We start from the raw sequence: 15,653 nt of genomic DNA, 5'->3' as shown, positions 1-15,653 counted from the left end.
AACACTGTCTGGCAATGAACTTTTTATTTTAGTTAAGAGACTTCATTACTGCTTTTATCTTATTAAGGTTTATGGATATGTTTAAATTGCTTATCTGATATTGATTTAGCTTGATTTTCTAATTTGGTGCAGTACAGGTTTTTAAAGTATGTCTGTATGATTCTCTGGATTTCCTTGCTGTCTGCTATGATCCTCCTTCTCATTTCTAATTTTGTTAATTTTGATATTTTTTTCTGCCTTTTAGTTAATTTGGATAAGTGTTTGTCAATCATACTGATTTTTCTTAAAGAACTCTTTGTTTCAATGATTATTTGTAATTTTTGTTTGTTCATTCTTATTTTATTGATTTCAGCCTTGAGTTTGATTATTTTTTGCCATCTAATATTTTTGGGTGTGATTTCTTCTTTCGTTTTAAAACTTTCAGCTGCGTTGTTTAGTTACTAGTATAAGAGCTCTCCAATTTTTTTGTAGGCATTTAGTGCTATGAACTTTCTTCTTAGCACTGCCTTCATTGTATCTCATAAGCTTAAATACGTTGTGTATTCATTTTTATTCAATTCTAGAAAATTCTTTAATTTCTTTTTAATTTCTGTCTTGACCCATTTTTTTTATTCAGTAGTAAGTTTTTCTGTTTCCGTGAGTTTGTAAGCTTTCTGTTTCTTCTGTTGTTGAAATCCAGTTTTAATCTTAATGGTCAGTAGGGAGACAGGATGTTATTTCAGTTCTTTTGCATCTATTGAGACTTTTTTTGTGTCCAAATATGTGGTCAACTTTGGAGAAATTTCCATGAGTTTCTGAGAAGAAGGTATATTCTTCTGAGTTTGGATGAAATGTTTTATAAAAATATCTGATCGGTCTATTTGGTCTGCAATATTAACTAACTCCAGCTTTTTGTTTAGTGTTTGGATGATCTGGATGACCTGTCTATTAGCAAGAGGGTGGTATTGTGTGAGGGTCAGTGTTATTTTAGTTGTACAAGTGTTTCTTTTATGAGTTTGGGTGCCCTCAAGTTTGGTACATAGATGTTCAAAATTGCAACATCTTTTTGGTGGAATTTTCCTTTGAGTATATAATATCCCTCCCTGTCTCTTCTGATCAGTTTTAAATTGACATTTATTTTGCCAGATTTTTGATAAAACTTTCTTTAATAGTAAAAAATGCTATTTGGAAATAGATACTAGGTTGGAGGCAGGCAGGAGAGCATTTTTAGTGAGGCAAAGTTGACTTGAGAAAGATGAGGCTTTAAAACTCTTACCCCATCACTCCCTGGAATCCATTGCCTGTATTTGTGCTGTGTGAATGTGGAGCCATAGGCATATGGGAGCAGTTGTACCTCACTCAGAGGGGGAAATGATGGGAGGCAGAGCTTGCACAACATACACCTGGACATAATTCTTATGGTCATTAAGATCAGGTTCTCGATTTAAGGAGCCTAGGATAGGGTGCAGTGTTTTATTAGGATATTGAATAAATGTTCTTCATAAATGCATACTATGAGCAAAAAAATAATCCTAAATGGAGGGGGCAGAGAGAAAGAACAAATGTGCTTTCATGAAAAGGTCAGCTTTGGCCTAACTCCTAAACTGACAGATCTATGACATAAAAAGAAACTTGCCCACACATGAGATAGGAGCCCCATTCAGGCAAGCCTTTTGGTGGCATCAGTTTAGGTGAGCAGTTTCTCAATTCAGTGAGACCTGGATGGAGGCATTTCACCTCAACAAGTCAACTGTCTTTGCATTATATGTATATGGACATCTTATGCCCTTACTTCCTATATTTCTTTTAATATCCTTCTGCATTTCCTTTTTTAAAGAATAATACAAAGAAGTTATAAAGGAGCTTCCTTTTGGCAAATATTCTGTGGTTTTGTACACTTTATGTCTTATGGTCCATATCTGAATGAAATTTTAACAGGTGTTAAAATTCTGTGTGATACCTTAGACAAATGTGGTATTATAAACGTTTCTGGTTTTGATACAGTATCTCATATACCCCAGGATGGCCTCAAACTTATTATGTGGCCAAGGATTTCTGACTTAATTTTTTCCTTTCCTTCTTTAGCGTGGAGTTATTAGCATGAACCACTGGGCTTGCTGTAAGTGGGGCTGATTCCCATGGCCTCACCCATGCTAGGCAAACACTTTATCAGCTGAGCTAGTGTCCACAGCCCATAATATTTCTATTCTAACTTTATGAATCTTTCTCTTTGAGATTGATTAAACCTAATGCTAATGTGAAATTTTCCTGTAGGATGCTTGAAAGCAGTAAACACCCTACTTAACTTATGGTTTGAGTTTGAATAAAAGCTTACATGGTTGTTTGTGATTTGAGAGAAAGCAAAGAAATAGAAGAAGACAGATTTTTCAAATGGGAAATCTTAGACTCTTTCAAATTTGATTAAAGGCCAAAGTGCAGTGTCCGGTGGCAAAATATACTTAATGAAAGGTCTGTAGTGACAAGGGATGCCTGGTGTCCTGACAGTTCAAAGGTGTATTATCCTTAGTAAAGTGTTGGCTAGAGTTTACCTAAGTTTGAAATACAGTTTGAAGCAATGTATGGAGGTATATGAATGGAGGAGTGGGTGTCTAATGCCAAGCCAGGGCTGGTAGGTACTTTATTTAAGGCAACCCTTCAGTTATTGGTACTCACATTATCCTTTGCTTACCTCTCTACTACCCATTCATATATACTGTTTCTCTTCAGCACTGCCCCATTCATCCTTAATGCTGCTGCTGGAGAGGAGGCCTTAGCAGACAGCTGGGTAAAACCTGACATGGGTCAATGAAGAGCGATGGGAGATGGCCTGAACCTATCACTTCATATGATTCTTCCTAAATAAGACTATTGCAAATACCCGTGACACCTCACTTTACAGGTGTTGACAAGGTGCCAGGCTCTGGGACTGATTTCCTGCAGTTTTCAGGGAATTTGCTGTCAGTTGAGAAAACCTACATTGAGAGTGAGGAGAGAATCCGGGACTGGAAAGCATTTCTGTAATTGAGACTTTTAATATAGATCCATTTACTTTATATTATAGGTCACCCTGGAATAAAACAGTAATATTTGTATGATACAGAAGATAAAGAATAGAGAGAAGTCAGCTTAACAGTATTTATTTTGTGAAGAAATAGATACTTGGTTTATGATTGTGGTAGAGCACTGGGCTATAACAACGATTGAAAATAATATTTTATGTGTAATTCTAAGCGACTAATTGTGCCTTTAAAGGACAGACAAGAAGAACAGCAAATATTCTTCCTAGTCAATTCCAATCACAATTTCTGGAATCCATTTTTAACCCTAGGATGATGTTGGCATATAGATTTCCTTTTGCTCCATTTTTATTATTGCCTGGAAACTCTACGCTAAGATAAAGAGAATAGAGCAGGTCATCCCCTGAGGAAGTGGTTTTCTGCCTGAGAAGGAAACAACACCAGGTAAAACATGAGTAAACAAAGGGAAATGGAATTTATTTTTATGCTATAAGCTGTCCCTTAGAGAACAGAGTATTGCCTTTGGAGAAAGACAATGTCCTGAGTTTTACCTCATAGCATGGAACAGAAGGGCAAAGAATAAAACAACTCTATGTAGAGTGTTTTCATATCTTCTGCAGAGAGCAGAACAGAAAACTTACTTGTTTTCTTACTGTATTTCAAGAATTCAGATTGGAAATTGATAAAACTAATTATCAGAACTCATCAGTGAGAACTCTGTGGGCACATAAAACAATGAAAATTTATTAAAATGATATGTGTCAACATGTCATCAACTGAGCAGATAATACCCTTGGAGTACCCAGCGGAATTCTATAAAATTTGATAGTGTTTATAAAAGGCCCAAACAAGGAGCAGCGGGAGAACTAAGAAGAGATATTAAGACCTCAGGTCATGTTCTCAGAGGGATTCCTTGTCTCCATCTCATGACTGGAACTTTTAGCTCAGCTGTGGCCCAGAACTGGAAACTTCAAAAAGGAAGGATCTTTCATCTGGAGACTGTGTCATTTATCAACTAATAGGATATTGCTGAAGAATCATGGGAACAATAAATTGGCCAGATGAAAAAGAGACTTGAGAACATCTACTTAGGGTCTAGTTTTTTTAATTGGTGTATATTAATTTTACAAAGTAATCGCCTTCACAATAACTTTTCTATATATGCACATGATACACTTCAATTATCACCCCCTACTGCCTTCTCTTAAATCAGCTCTCTCTCCCTATTCCTAATATAGTTCCGTTAGGGTCAGTATTTTATTTTAGTTGACAAAGTATTTATAGTAGCTATTATTATTTTGGTAGTGATGGATAACAAACTCAAGGTCTTACAAATATTAAATGAGCTACCTGCAGCCTGGGATAGACTTTAAGAATGAGGAAACTGGCCAGGCGGTGGTGGCGCATGCCTTTAATCCCAGCACTCGGGAGGCAGAGGCAGGCGGATCTCTGTGAGTTTGAGGCCAGCCTGGTCTACAAGAGCTAGTTCCGGGACAGGCTCCAAAGCTACAGAGAAACCCTGTCTCGAAAAACCAAAAGAAAAAAAAACAAGAATGAGGAAACCGAGGCACGAAGAGAGGTCATATAGGGTATCAGTGGATAACACATTTTTAAACCTTTGGGTACCACCAAAAGTTCATTTCTTTCAAATGCAAGACATAGTTAAGCTACTTATGTTTCCTATCTTGACTTCTATGATTCTGCTAAATCAAATGAATGTTTAGGACATGTAGCTGATTCTCTTTTCGAAGCAGTGGCATTTTCCTGAAGTACACAGAAGCCAGTCTTTCACTGTAGACATATGATGTGCTGATTTTCATAAAGACAAACCCAGAGCACTGATATGTTGTCGTATCGCTCCCAGGCCTGGAATCATGAGTCACAATTGTTTGGATGTACAACTGCTAGGATATGGCAGGGCCTATCATCCAGCAGCCTGTAGTCTGTTGGGGAAATGAAACAAACTCCAATTTTACAGAGCTCGCTCGTTTAGCAAATTGAAGAGCTTACTCATCGACGATGAAGTGGGCTTGATGCTTGCAAATATCCGAGCAGCCATTCTCCTGTCATTTTCTCAATCACTCGTGTTATGCATCCCACTGAATTTCCTCCCTGGTTTCCAATCATCCTAATTATGATTTCTTCTTAGTGAGTGGATCCGTGTGCACATTTCCTGTTCCTGGCTTCTAGCAGGTGACATGGTGGGGCTCATTGAGAAGTTTTCCCTCATATCCCTCTAGACTGGCTCAGGTCTATTAGTAATAAACCCTGATAACACTCAAAAAATTATTTCCTAATACATTATTCTATTTTCTATTACCATTATAGTAATAATTAATATTTAATCATATAATATAATGAACACAAACAATATCATATTAGTATATTAATTACATCATATTATAATGTATTATTGTATTATTAATTTTATAATTATACATTAACTAGGTAGTTGTTACATAATTAATCATTAATATACTAACAGGAATTTAATAAAAATAATATAATAATATCATGGAATAATTATATTATTTATATAGAATAATATAATTCACATCTATTTCTCCCACTAGACTGTAATCTCCAGGGTCAGGACAATGTTCACTGCTGTGATCACAACATCTAGCCATATGGTTGGCATATTAGTAGGTATAAAATCTGAAAGATCCATGACAAATAGTTTTATTATACAACTGTCTTGTAAGTTAATTGATTGGGACAATTGAGTGCAGTCAAATGGAGGTGTGACTGCGTAGTGCATGGAGCATACATTTCATAGGAGGTTGCTGTTCACGGACTTGTCACTTGAAAGGCAGGAGCAGCAGCTGTCAGAAATGTGGTCTCATGGCTCTCTTGCCTCTTCCTGTTCACATGTGAGAAATTTATAGAATGTTCTCTGCACCATGGAAAGTTTGAAATCATAGACTAAAGCCCCAGATTCTTTGATTGGCCAGGCAAATCTCTCCAGACACAATCAGATTTATGAGTTTGAGTATGATGACAAATAGCCCCTGACCTCTGACCCTCTCGTTGTAGGATTGTCCTACCTGTGTTGCCACGGGAATCTTTAGTGACTTCTAACGGGGGCAGGCTGCTTTGCAGACCCAGAAAATACAAACCTCGTGGCTAGACCTTTTGACAGTTCTAGAGAAACCAGCAATAAGGAGCTTTAGGGAGCATCTGTGGAGTTCATCAGTGACAAATGACATCTCCTTACAGCACAGGAATAATTAAGAGTCCAGTGGACTTCACCTGCCGTTCTCTCTGCTGTGCTCCTTGTGTGAGGCTGCATGTGAGACATTTGAGAACCCAGTGAACTAATCCCAGGAATTCACAAGTTTGGAACTCTTTGGTTTTAGAAACAAGAAATTTTTCTCTCTACAATGTGATTTATCTTTGTAAATTTATTTTTACATATCAATTTGTTCTCTGTGCTGGGTGAGCTGTCTGCCAGGCACAAGCAGCTTACAGATGAATGGCACGTAATTCAGGACTCTCAGGGACTTGCAGTCTCATTTCAACAGCCGTGTACTAAGGAAACAGACTCTGTGGTTCTTGCTGCAGTAGAGTTTCATAGCTACTTTCTAGAGGTATTATTATGAAGGTCACACTCTGCCTTGAGCTACTAAGTGTCGAGAAAGAGAAGGTGCAGCTTTCTCTAGATGCCTGGTATGGAGAGGGTTTGTAAGAGATTGGGGATAAACTTGAAAAAGCAACCTTAAAAAGGAAATTATGAACACACTGTCTTCTTTTGATAAGTTCAAGGTGTTAAAACTTCCAAAAAAAAAAAAAAAAAAAACCTCTTTAGGGTCTTTGGCAGTCAAAAGACTCTTCCACCTCCAGGCAGGAGCTATTCCATGAACATCACAGGCCTGAAATCCACGTCGTCTGGACCAACTGTTGCATTCTCATTTCTCCATATGGCCTGGGAAGAATTCATCACTTTGTCTTTTCGTGCAAGGTCATTTGGCCTCTGGAGAAGCAGCAGCATGCTTGCAAAAGCCCACAGGCGGTCAACACTTCATAAGGTTTTGTGCTAGTTTGCTGGCAGTTGATCAAATGTAGTGAAAGAAAATGAATATGCTATTTAAATACGGCAGCAGTGAGTGTGCAAAGGTCGAATTCAGCTGCTATCCTGAACCCCAGACTGAAGTTTCCACCTGAGATGGAAATAGGTGAGTCCGGTCTCACCTGCACGTTCTACTTCACACCCTGTCTTATGTTCAATAATGCTGAGGTGGGAACAGTAATTTATCAGCTATATTTTTCTTTTTGAGGCAAGATAGTAAATTGTTTTTTTTTTAGAACATTACAACTATATGTGAAGCTTGGGTTGCCCTCTGTCCCTCCATGTGCATTTTTTCTCTGTGTAGCAATGATGTATTTCTTTTTAACTTGTTCCTGTTCTGACTCCTGCAAGAGTTTTCTGCTGTGTTTTATTGCCTTCATCACTCGACATCTCTGTTCTTCATGCTTTTCCAGATCTCTACACTCAGCAGAAATTTTATCACTTACCATTTTCCTTTCTGATATTTCCCAGATAACCTGCCCTAGTCAGTGCATATGTTTGCTGCTTCTGTGAATCCTAGAAAGTAGGAGAGAAAAACACATTGCCTCAACCGTAATCCTTTGTCTTTTCCTAGATAACATTTTCATCTGAAATTCCTTCTTCCTTTCCTCCACCCCCCTTTCTCCCTGATGCCCCACTTCTAATGAATTTCTAAAATGTCTTCAGGCAGCCTTGATGCTTGCATCAATAGTGACAGTGGGTTCTGTTGAAGCTGGACTTTCCTACCATGTGCCCCTTGTTTGCTCACAGTACCCAAAGGGCTTCTTATGACCCTCACATTTCTTCCAGCCCTGTCTCTAGACTCTGTCCTCCAGACTCCAGCCATTGTTTTCCATTCTACTCTGGCTCTTCTATACATTACTCTGTCTTGGTGCTTTCACTTACCTGTGAGACAGGGTTAGACATGTGTTACTGAAATGAAGAGACTGCTGTTGGGCTTGTGCTTCTAATCCTAGTACTCCAGAGGCTGAAATGAGAGGATCACAGTTGGATGAACGCATGGCCTACGACATGAAGAGATTTCCTAAATCCAAACCAGAACAGAACAAAACAAAACATCAAAATACTTTGGTGTAGGAGTTTCTTCTGTTTGTGTGTTGCTTTCATTGGATAATGAGTAAAGAAACTGCCTTGGCCTGTTGATAGGCCAGAACTTAGGTAGGTGCAGTAGACAGAACTGGATGCTGGGAAGAAGGGCAGAATGGCAGATGCCATGGATCTCCTGCCTGAGATGGATGCTGGTTAAAATCTTGCCGGTAAGCCACAGTCAAGTGGTGATGCACAGATTAAAAGAAATGGGTTAAAATAAGATGTAAAAATTAGCCAATAAGAAGTTAGAGCTAATGGGCCAGGCAGTATTTAAATATAGTTTCTGTGTGATTATTTCGGGTATAAGCTAGCCGGGTGGCCAGGATGACAAGCAGCCTGCACCTCCTGTTACAATACTTAATGAACAAACACATAGAAGTGACTTAGCACAAGTATAAAATGATTCGACATGACTAACTCATGAACTTTATAAGGTGCCAGCAGACTTCAGCTGTCTTGAAGAAAATAGAAGAACAAATCTGCTGTGCTGAAAGTTCATTCTCAGGCCAAATGAAGTGATATAGGGCTTAATAATTATTTATGATCAGTTAGTTACTGTTCCCTTTTGTTCATTAGGGAATCTCCACACAGGTTTTGAGAACTGAAGTGATGATGTATTTGATCTGAGTTAATGAGGGCCTCTGCTGGAATGAAGGGAAGGAATATAAATGTCGGCACCACCTGCTGCCTCGGTTCCCTCCACTGCCTTGTTAATCTTAGCAAAAAACTTTTTAGGGAATTCTGAAGTCTAAAGTTTTCGGGTTGATTCTTCTTGTAAGTATTAGTAAATTAGAAGAATAATGAAGTGTGCGCTTTCGAAACCGTGGAAAGCCGTATAAATGCTGCATCACCTTACCTACGCGTACTTAAGAGTCTGCTGTGTCCAGGACCGATTACTCAGGCTGGAAGTTTGAGCAGTACACGGGGACTAACTCTGAGCCAAGCTTCGTGTCCAGGAGACCATGCGACCATGTGACAGCAGACGTATTCCGCTGCTTCCCCGACTGTGACTTAGAGCTGGGCTGACTCCATCATATTCAAGAAGTTGCACCGAGGAAAGCTCCTGATGCCGGGATGCGCAGAGGATCTGTAACTGGGATGGAGTGAAGACCTGGAATTCAGTGAAGACAGAATTTTTAATAAAAGCAGGCTCAGTTCCTTAAAGCTGTTGGAACTGAGAGGGGCCTGAGAAAGTGCCAGGGTGGCAGGGGGTGGTAGGTGGGGTGCACACCTCCTGAGCCCATTCAGAAGCTTGGACCAAAGGCTCCCTGGGACCGCCTCACTTACCGGCCTCTTTAAACTTTCTTTGAAGAATTGGGAAGGAGTTGCTGTCCCACTGTTAGTTCCAAGCAGGACTGTGTTGAAAGTGAAGGGGTGCAGGCATTTTTGCCACCCTGACTGATGTGCCTCTATTAGAAAGGAATGTGTCTGGCAAATGATTTTAGAACCTTAGATTTGGAGCAATAAAGGCGACACAAAAGAGCATGAATGAAGCTGCAAGTGGTAGTTTATGCTTCTTTTTTTTTTTTTTTTTTTTTTTTTTTTTCTAATTCCAGCACTTGGGAGGCTGAGGGAGATGGGTTGCTATGAGATCAAAGCTAGCCTGAGTTACAGAGTGAGTTCTAGGCTAGCCTGGGCGATGAAGTGAGACTGTCTTAAACAAAAGAGGAGTGGTGGGAAGTTGGACTTCAGCACAAGTTCTCTGTGTCACAGTCTGGCCTTTAGTGGCATGTTGAGGACTTTCCATCCACCTTAGTGGGTTTAAGAATCTGCACAGCGCTCAGAAAATCTATGCAATAAAAATAAACATTCCTCGAAAAACCAAAAAAAAAAAAAAAACCAAAAAAAAAAAAAAAACCAAACATTCCCACACATGGGAAGAACTCTCTTCTTATTAAATGTTACTCTGTGGCATTACATTATAATAATGTTAATCTGGTGAATTACATGATTTATGAAGTTTCTGTGTTTTGATATTATTGAAGTTCCTAACATTGTATAATATTTTACTGTCCCAGGAAATATATACTGTCTTGAGACATATGTATATTTATTGTGAGTCTAACATGAGCTGTTGTTTTTGCTTTTGAATGATATTTATCAGGGACTAGCATATGAGGTCTGAAACATCAATTTCACTTAGCTTCTTTTCTAGGAAAAATATGTAATCAATGACAGTGTTTGCTGTATTGCTAAGGCTTATGTGAGTTGATGTGTGACAGAAAAGTAAGTAAGATGTGGTCTTATATAGAGTACCCATCATCTGCGCAAATACTTCCTGTACATTTGAACTGACAGTTAAGTCCCAGTGCTTACAGTTGGCAAAATCTACTACTGTTTGCAGTGAATTATTAGATGTCATTATCTAAGTATTGGAATGAAATCTAAACATCTGTTTCTCCTCACTTTGGCTCCTGATCACAAGCTGGGCATCTTTTCTGTGAAGCCGGATCATCCCATGGTGGCAATTCCTGAACATGACATTCTTGATTCTAAAGAGGTAATGTAAGATAGGTGCAGAGATCTATGTTTCTAGAAGTAATTCTGGCAATATTAACAAAATCACAGCATTTTAGTTTTGAGATGATATATAATTGAAACATTTATAAACCTTCCCTTTTCTCCCTCCAAACCATCCCTCATACCCCTCCTTGCTATTTTTAAATTCATATGTATATGTATGTATTCTCAAACATAACTTTCACAATCTATATAATGTTGCTTGTATGTATGTTTTTAGGGTGACCACTTAGTATCAGATAACCATTTGTGTGTTCTTCCCTGGCAAGACTATTTTTCTGACTTTTAGGTTTCCTTAGTTGTGGGCAGTTTTTGTTTGTGTATCTATTTTTAAAAATTATTTATTTTATTTTATGTGCATTAGAGTGAGGGTATCAGATTCCCTGGAACTTAGTTACAGACAGGTTTGAGTTGCCATGTGGGGGGCTGGGAATTGAACCCAAGTCTTCTGGAAGGGCAGTCAGTGCTCTTAACCACGAAGCAATCACTCCAGACCCTGTCCGTAGTTCTTTATGTGGGGCTAGGGCTGTATTGGTATTCCCCTTTCCTCTTTCCTGTGTCTATTGATGTCGTTATTGTTCAGCGCATGCTTAGGTAGTCATGTTGTTAAGACTTTATGGATGTAGCTTCTGACATTGCTAGGAGACACAGTCTCACAGCAAACTGTTCCACAGTCTTTCTGCTCCTTCTTTACCAGTGTTCCCTGCACCTTAGGTGTGCTCATGTTTATAAATGTGTCTATTAGAACTGGCTCCACAGCATTTTCAAGGTATATTTTTCAGAATTCAGGATATACTATACATTTTCCATAAAGTAACATTTCTATTTCTACAGTTTAGGAAAAAATCTTAAAATCTGGATTTTTGTTCTATGTTTAAATGACAGTTTATTTAATTTGATGAGGGTTCGTGTACTTTTTATATTTATTTACTTATTTACTTTGAGATAGCTTAGGATGGCCTTGAACTTTTTAATCTATCCAAAAGTGATCTTGAATTCTGAATCCTCTAATTTCTGCTGGGATCAGAGGTGCATGTCATTATTCCTGGTCAAATTTATTTATTTATTATTAACATTTTCATTATTAATAAATATCATTATCATCATCATTATTATATTTTGGATAATAGTGATAATTGAACCCAGAGCCATACACTTGCTAGATAATTGCTTTTCCAGCCCCTCTTTTGGACAAATTTTGAAGTTATTATGGTGCAAAATCCTCTAGGCTTCCTGCAGGGACAATAGTGTAAAATGTAAAGGTGTACTGCCAGTGGTCCATATTAGTGCTGTTAGGTACATTTCTGTCTGTCTTTAATCCACTAAGGATGGGATTTTTGGATCCTTGAGCATATACTTATGGAGACTTACGTTGCCTCTAACACGTGCATGCACTGCTGTACTAGAAAATGATACAACTGATCTACCATGAGTGTTGTTCAATACCTGTCTCCATGTGCTCGTGCTGGAACCGACATGATTATACACAACAATTTATGGAAAGCATAGTGTATGTTGAAAAGAAAAACGACAGGCTTCCTTTGTCACAGAATATTCTTAAGTGCTTTTTATTATTCTTGTTTTACAGCAAGCAAATGAGGGCTGAGGGAAGTCAGTCTACTGGAATAGCTGGGAAGTGTAGGCACAATTCAGTATTAAACCTCTTCTGATTGCCTAGCAATTTGGTTTAAGTACTCTCTCACCCTCTGTCCACCATTTAAATAAAGAACTTTACAATTTTTCTATCTGTCTCTAAATATCCTCCTGTGCTATCTAGTTCCCACTTCTCTTATATACATTGTGGAATATTTGCTAATTTCATTCATAGGAGTTGAAAAATCTGTATTTTGCTTGTTGTTTTGCATGTACTTGTGCTTTTATGATCCACTGGATGATGACATTGCTATTGAGCAACAATCTTCCTTTATACAGTCAGGATAGTAACCTTGTCATGTGTGTCACTGCGTTTAGTATAATGATGACAAGTTATACAGAAATAAAAATTTGGACCAGAGTGTATGTATCCAAATAGGAGAACGGTTGAAGAATTTTTGTTCTTTTCTGATGAATATTTATAAAAATGAAATATTATTGCCTGTGTTTTAAACCATATGTTTGATTCAAATTCACTTATGCCACATCTATTCTCTATCAGTGTTGCTATAAAATAAGGTTAAATTAGATGTTTATATGAAAAACCAAAGCATCCAGTTCAGATAGTAGTAATGAACTGAGAATTTATCAAATTTAGTTTTAAAATAGTGCTTTAAATTGCCTAATAGCATAGGGTTGACAGAACTTTTTTATTGCATTGTGTGTATGCTTATGAAACCTTGTTTTTTCCCTTTTTTGAAACAGATTTTGTTCATACAGTATATTTCGTTTACAGTTTCCCTTATTTCTCCCCATTCCTTCCCACTGCCCCTCCCATCTGTATCTACATTCTTTGTCTCGTTAGAAAATCAACTAGCATAAGGAAAAATAAGATAAAAAACTAGTTGGAATATGACAAAACAACCAAACAAGAAAAAAAACTGAACAAGAATCACAAGAAATATATATAGCTGCAGAGACACAAATGATCTCTCTCTCTCTCTCTCTCTCTCTCTCTCTCACACACACACACACACACACACACACACACACACAGGAATCCCACAAAAAACACAAAACTGGTAGCCATAATAAGGACATGTATGGTAGAAGAAAGAAAGAAAGGAAGGAAGAAAGAAAGAAAAGAAAGGAGGAAAGAAAGAGCAATCATCCCTGACTTAACATTATGAGACAAAGAACCTCCAAAGATGCTGTTGATTTCATTTACTGCTGGACATAGGGTCTATTCTTAAAGAGTTTTTTATTTATTTATTTGGTTTTCCCCTAGGTTTGTGGTGTCAGGTTCTTGGCTTTGTCGGCAGCTTTGGGTATGGGTTCCATCTCATGGAATGGCTTTAACTCAAATCAGATATTGGCTGTTTTTTCCAACAAGATTTGTGCTACTATTGGACCAACACACATTGAATCTTAGTCATCATTGTATAACTAGGGTTTCTCCTTTCTCCTTTGAGAGTGTACATAGTACCTTCTAGCACTGTGATTAGTAGTCTGTAGTGGTGAAGGCAGTATAGGTAGGCAACAGGTACGTGTTCAATGAGTTGTGTAGGTGCTGTCATAAGTAATAGGACCTTACTTTTGTGGAGAGCCACTAATAACCTTGACAACAATCTTGATTAATTGGGGGTTTCAATGGGATCTATTATTTTTTTAATTTTGAGACTGGGTCTTACTGTGTTTCTCTCACAGACCTGAACTTACTATGTAGACTAGGTTAGACTCAGACTTAGAGAGATCCATATACCTCCACTTCTGGAGGGCTTGGGGTCCTGCTACAATTTGATTCTTTGAAATAGAAAGTATCATAAACCTGAAGATAAAGACTTAAAATTATGCCACTGGGTAAGATTCAAAGAACAGTTTTGAGTTAGATTTAGAATATATGGAAATCCTCATAAAAGAAGCAAACTGTTAACATTTGTGAAAGATAGACATGGCTCCCCTAAAGGAAACAATGAGTGAAGGTCACTGTCTGCTTCTAATATGGCAGATGTCTTACTAGCACTGGCACATTGTGAAACAAGTTAACAACTTTCTACAACTTCTTAAGCCATATATTTTCTCTAAACCCTTGTCTTATTATTTATTTTTCTATATAACATCGGCAGATTAAAGAAAAATATTGTGTCCTTATAAAACAATTGTCATCTTCTGACCATGTGCCTGGGAGATCATAACTTTCTAGCTATGTGCCCAGTGCAAATGAAGAATTACTTGCATTGCTTTGACTTTTCTTTCTAGTCCTAAAGATGCTAATTTGCCTTTCTTACTGTCACATTCTCAACTCCTCACCCAATCATGTTTTTTTGTATCTAAGAGATTTTAAATTTAACTATTTAATTCATATCTTAGATTAAGATATTTGGGCTTACCCAATGTCTTTTGCCACATGATTTCTAAGGTTCATCTTAAAGGAGCTAACCCCAAGAACAACTACACTTACCTTGAAACCCAGGCCTTAGCAGTGTTGGCCAAAAGACAGAATCATCAACAGTGACTTGTGTGGCCAATGCTGACCTTCCCCTCCTCACTCAGTCCTGGACCAGAGGAATGTAGGATCTCTGTCATACAAAGGCCTTGGCCAACTTCAAAATTATTCATTGATTCCTTTTCATATCTATTGTTGTGCTTGTGCAAATGTCTGTGTACCACGTACATGTTGATGCTCATAGAGGCCAAAAGAGCATTGAGTCTTCTGGAATTGGAGTCACCGACACTTGTGAGTTACCACGTGTGTGCTGGGAATAAATCCTGGGTCCTCTGGAAAAGCAGCCAGTGCTTTTAACCATTGAGTCATCCCTTAACCCCACCTCAGCCAGCTTTAAACTAAGTCTCCCCCAGTGATTGAAATGTGTAAATGTGTAGCACTGCACAGTTAGTCTCTTCACCAGTGGCGTTGGCATGCCAACCAAATTAGCAATTTAATTTTGAATACACAAAAAGTAAAAGCAAGAAAATTGCCTTAAAAAGCTGTCTCCGTGAATGTTTTCAGTTACTAAACTTTGGGTCACATTTTCTGGTCAACATTTCAATAGTGCAATGTTATAATGTGAGCTTTAACTTGTGTGTGGTACAATGATTCTGAGAGAGCTGCATGATGAAGTTCATGATTTAATGTGAGATGAAACACTTTATTTTTCTCTTGATAGTCTACACAAAGTTTGGGAGTTACTTGGCCTGGATGTAATTTACAGTGCAATGAGAGAACTTAGGGCATTTGATGCAATGTTTTATTTGTGTTTTATCACACATACATACAGAGGCATACATACTCATACACACATATACTTACATACACACATAAAATTATACACTAACACAAAGTACACATACATGCCTACATATGGATACACAAATATGCACATACA

At 37.9% G+C, this 15,653-nt stretch overlaps 1 protein-coding gene across 16 annotated transcripts in view; it reads left to right on the top strand.

Annotated features, from left to right (window-relative positions):
• Nucleotides 1-15,653, top strand: part of Mlip (muscular LMNA interacting protein) — a 234,116-nt gene that overhangs the window by 213,003 nt on the left and 5,460 nt on the right. For all 16 annotated transcript variants that reach the window (XM_057768671.1, XM_057768666.1, XM_057768681.1 and 13 more), the window contains one exon: nt 10,580-10,654. In XM_057768671.1, the coding sequence (XP_057624654.1) occupies nt 10,580-10,654 (75 nt within the window). The remainder of the gene's footprint in view (nt 1-10,579; nt 10,655-15,653) is intronic.

This window comes from Chionomys nivalis, chromosome 4 (genome assembly GCF_950005125.1).
Source record: "Chionomys nivalis chromosome 4, mChiNiv1.1, whole genome shotgun sequence".
NCBI lineage: Eukaryota > Metazoa > Chordata > Mammalia > Rodentia > Cricetidae > Chionomys > Chionomys nivalis.
This window is presented reverse-complemented; position numbering and strand designations above follow the sequence as displayed.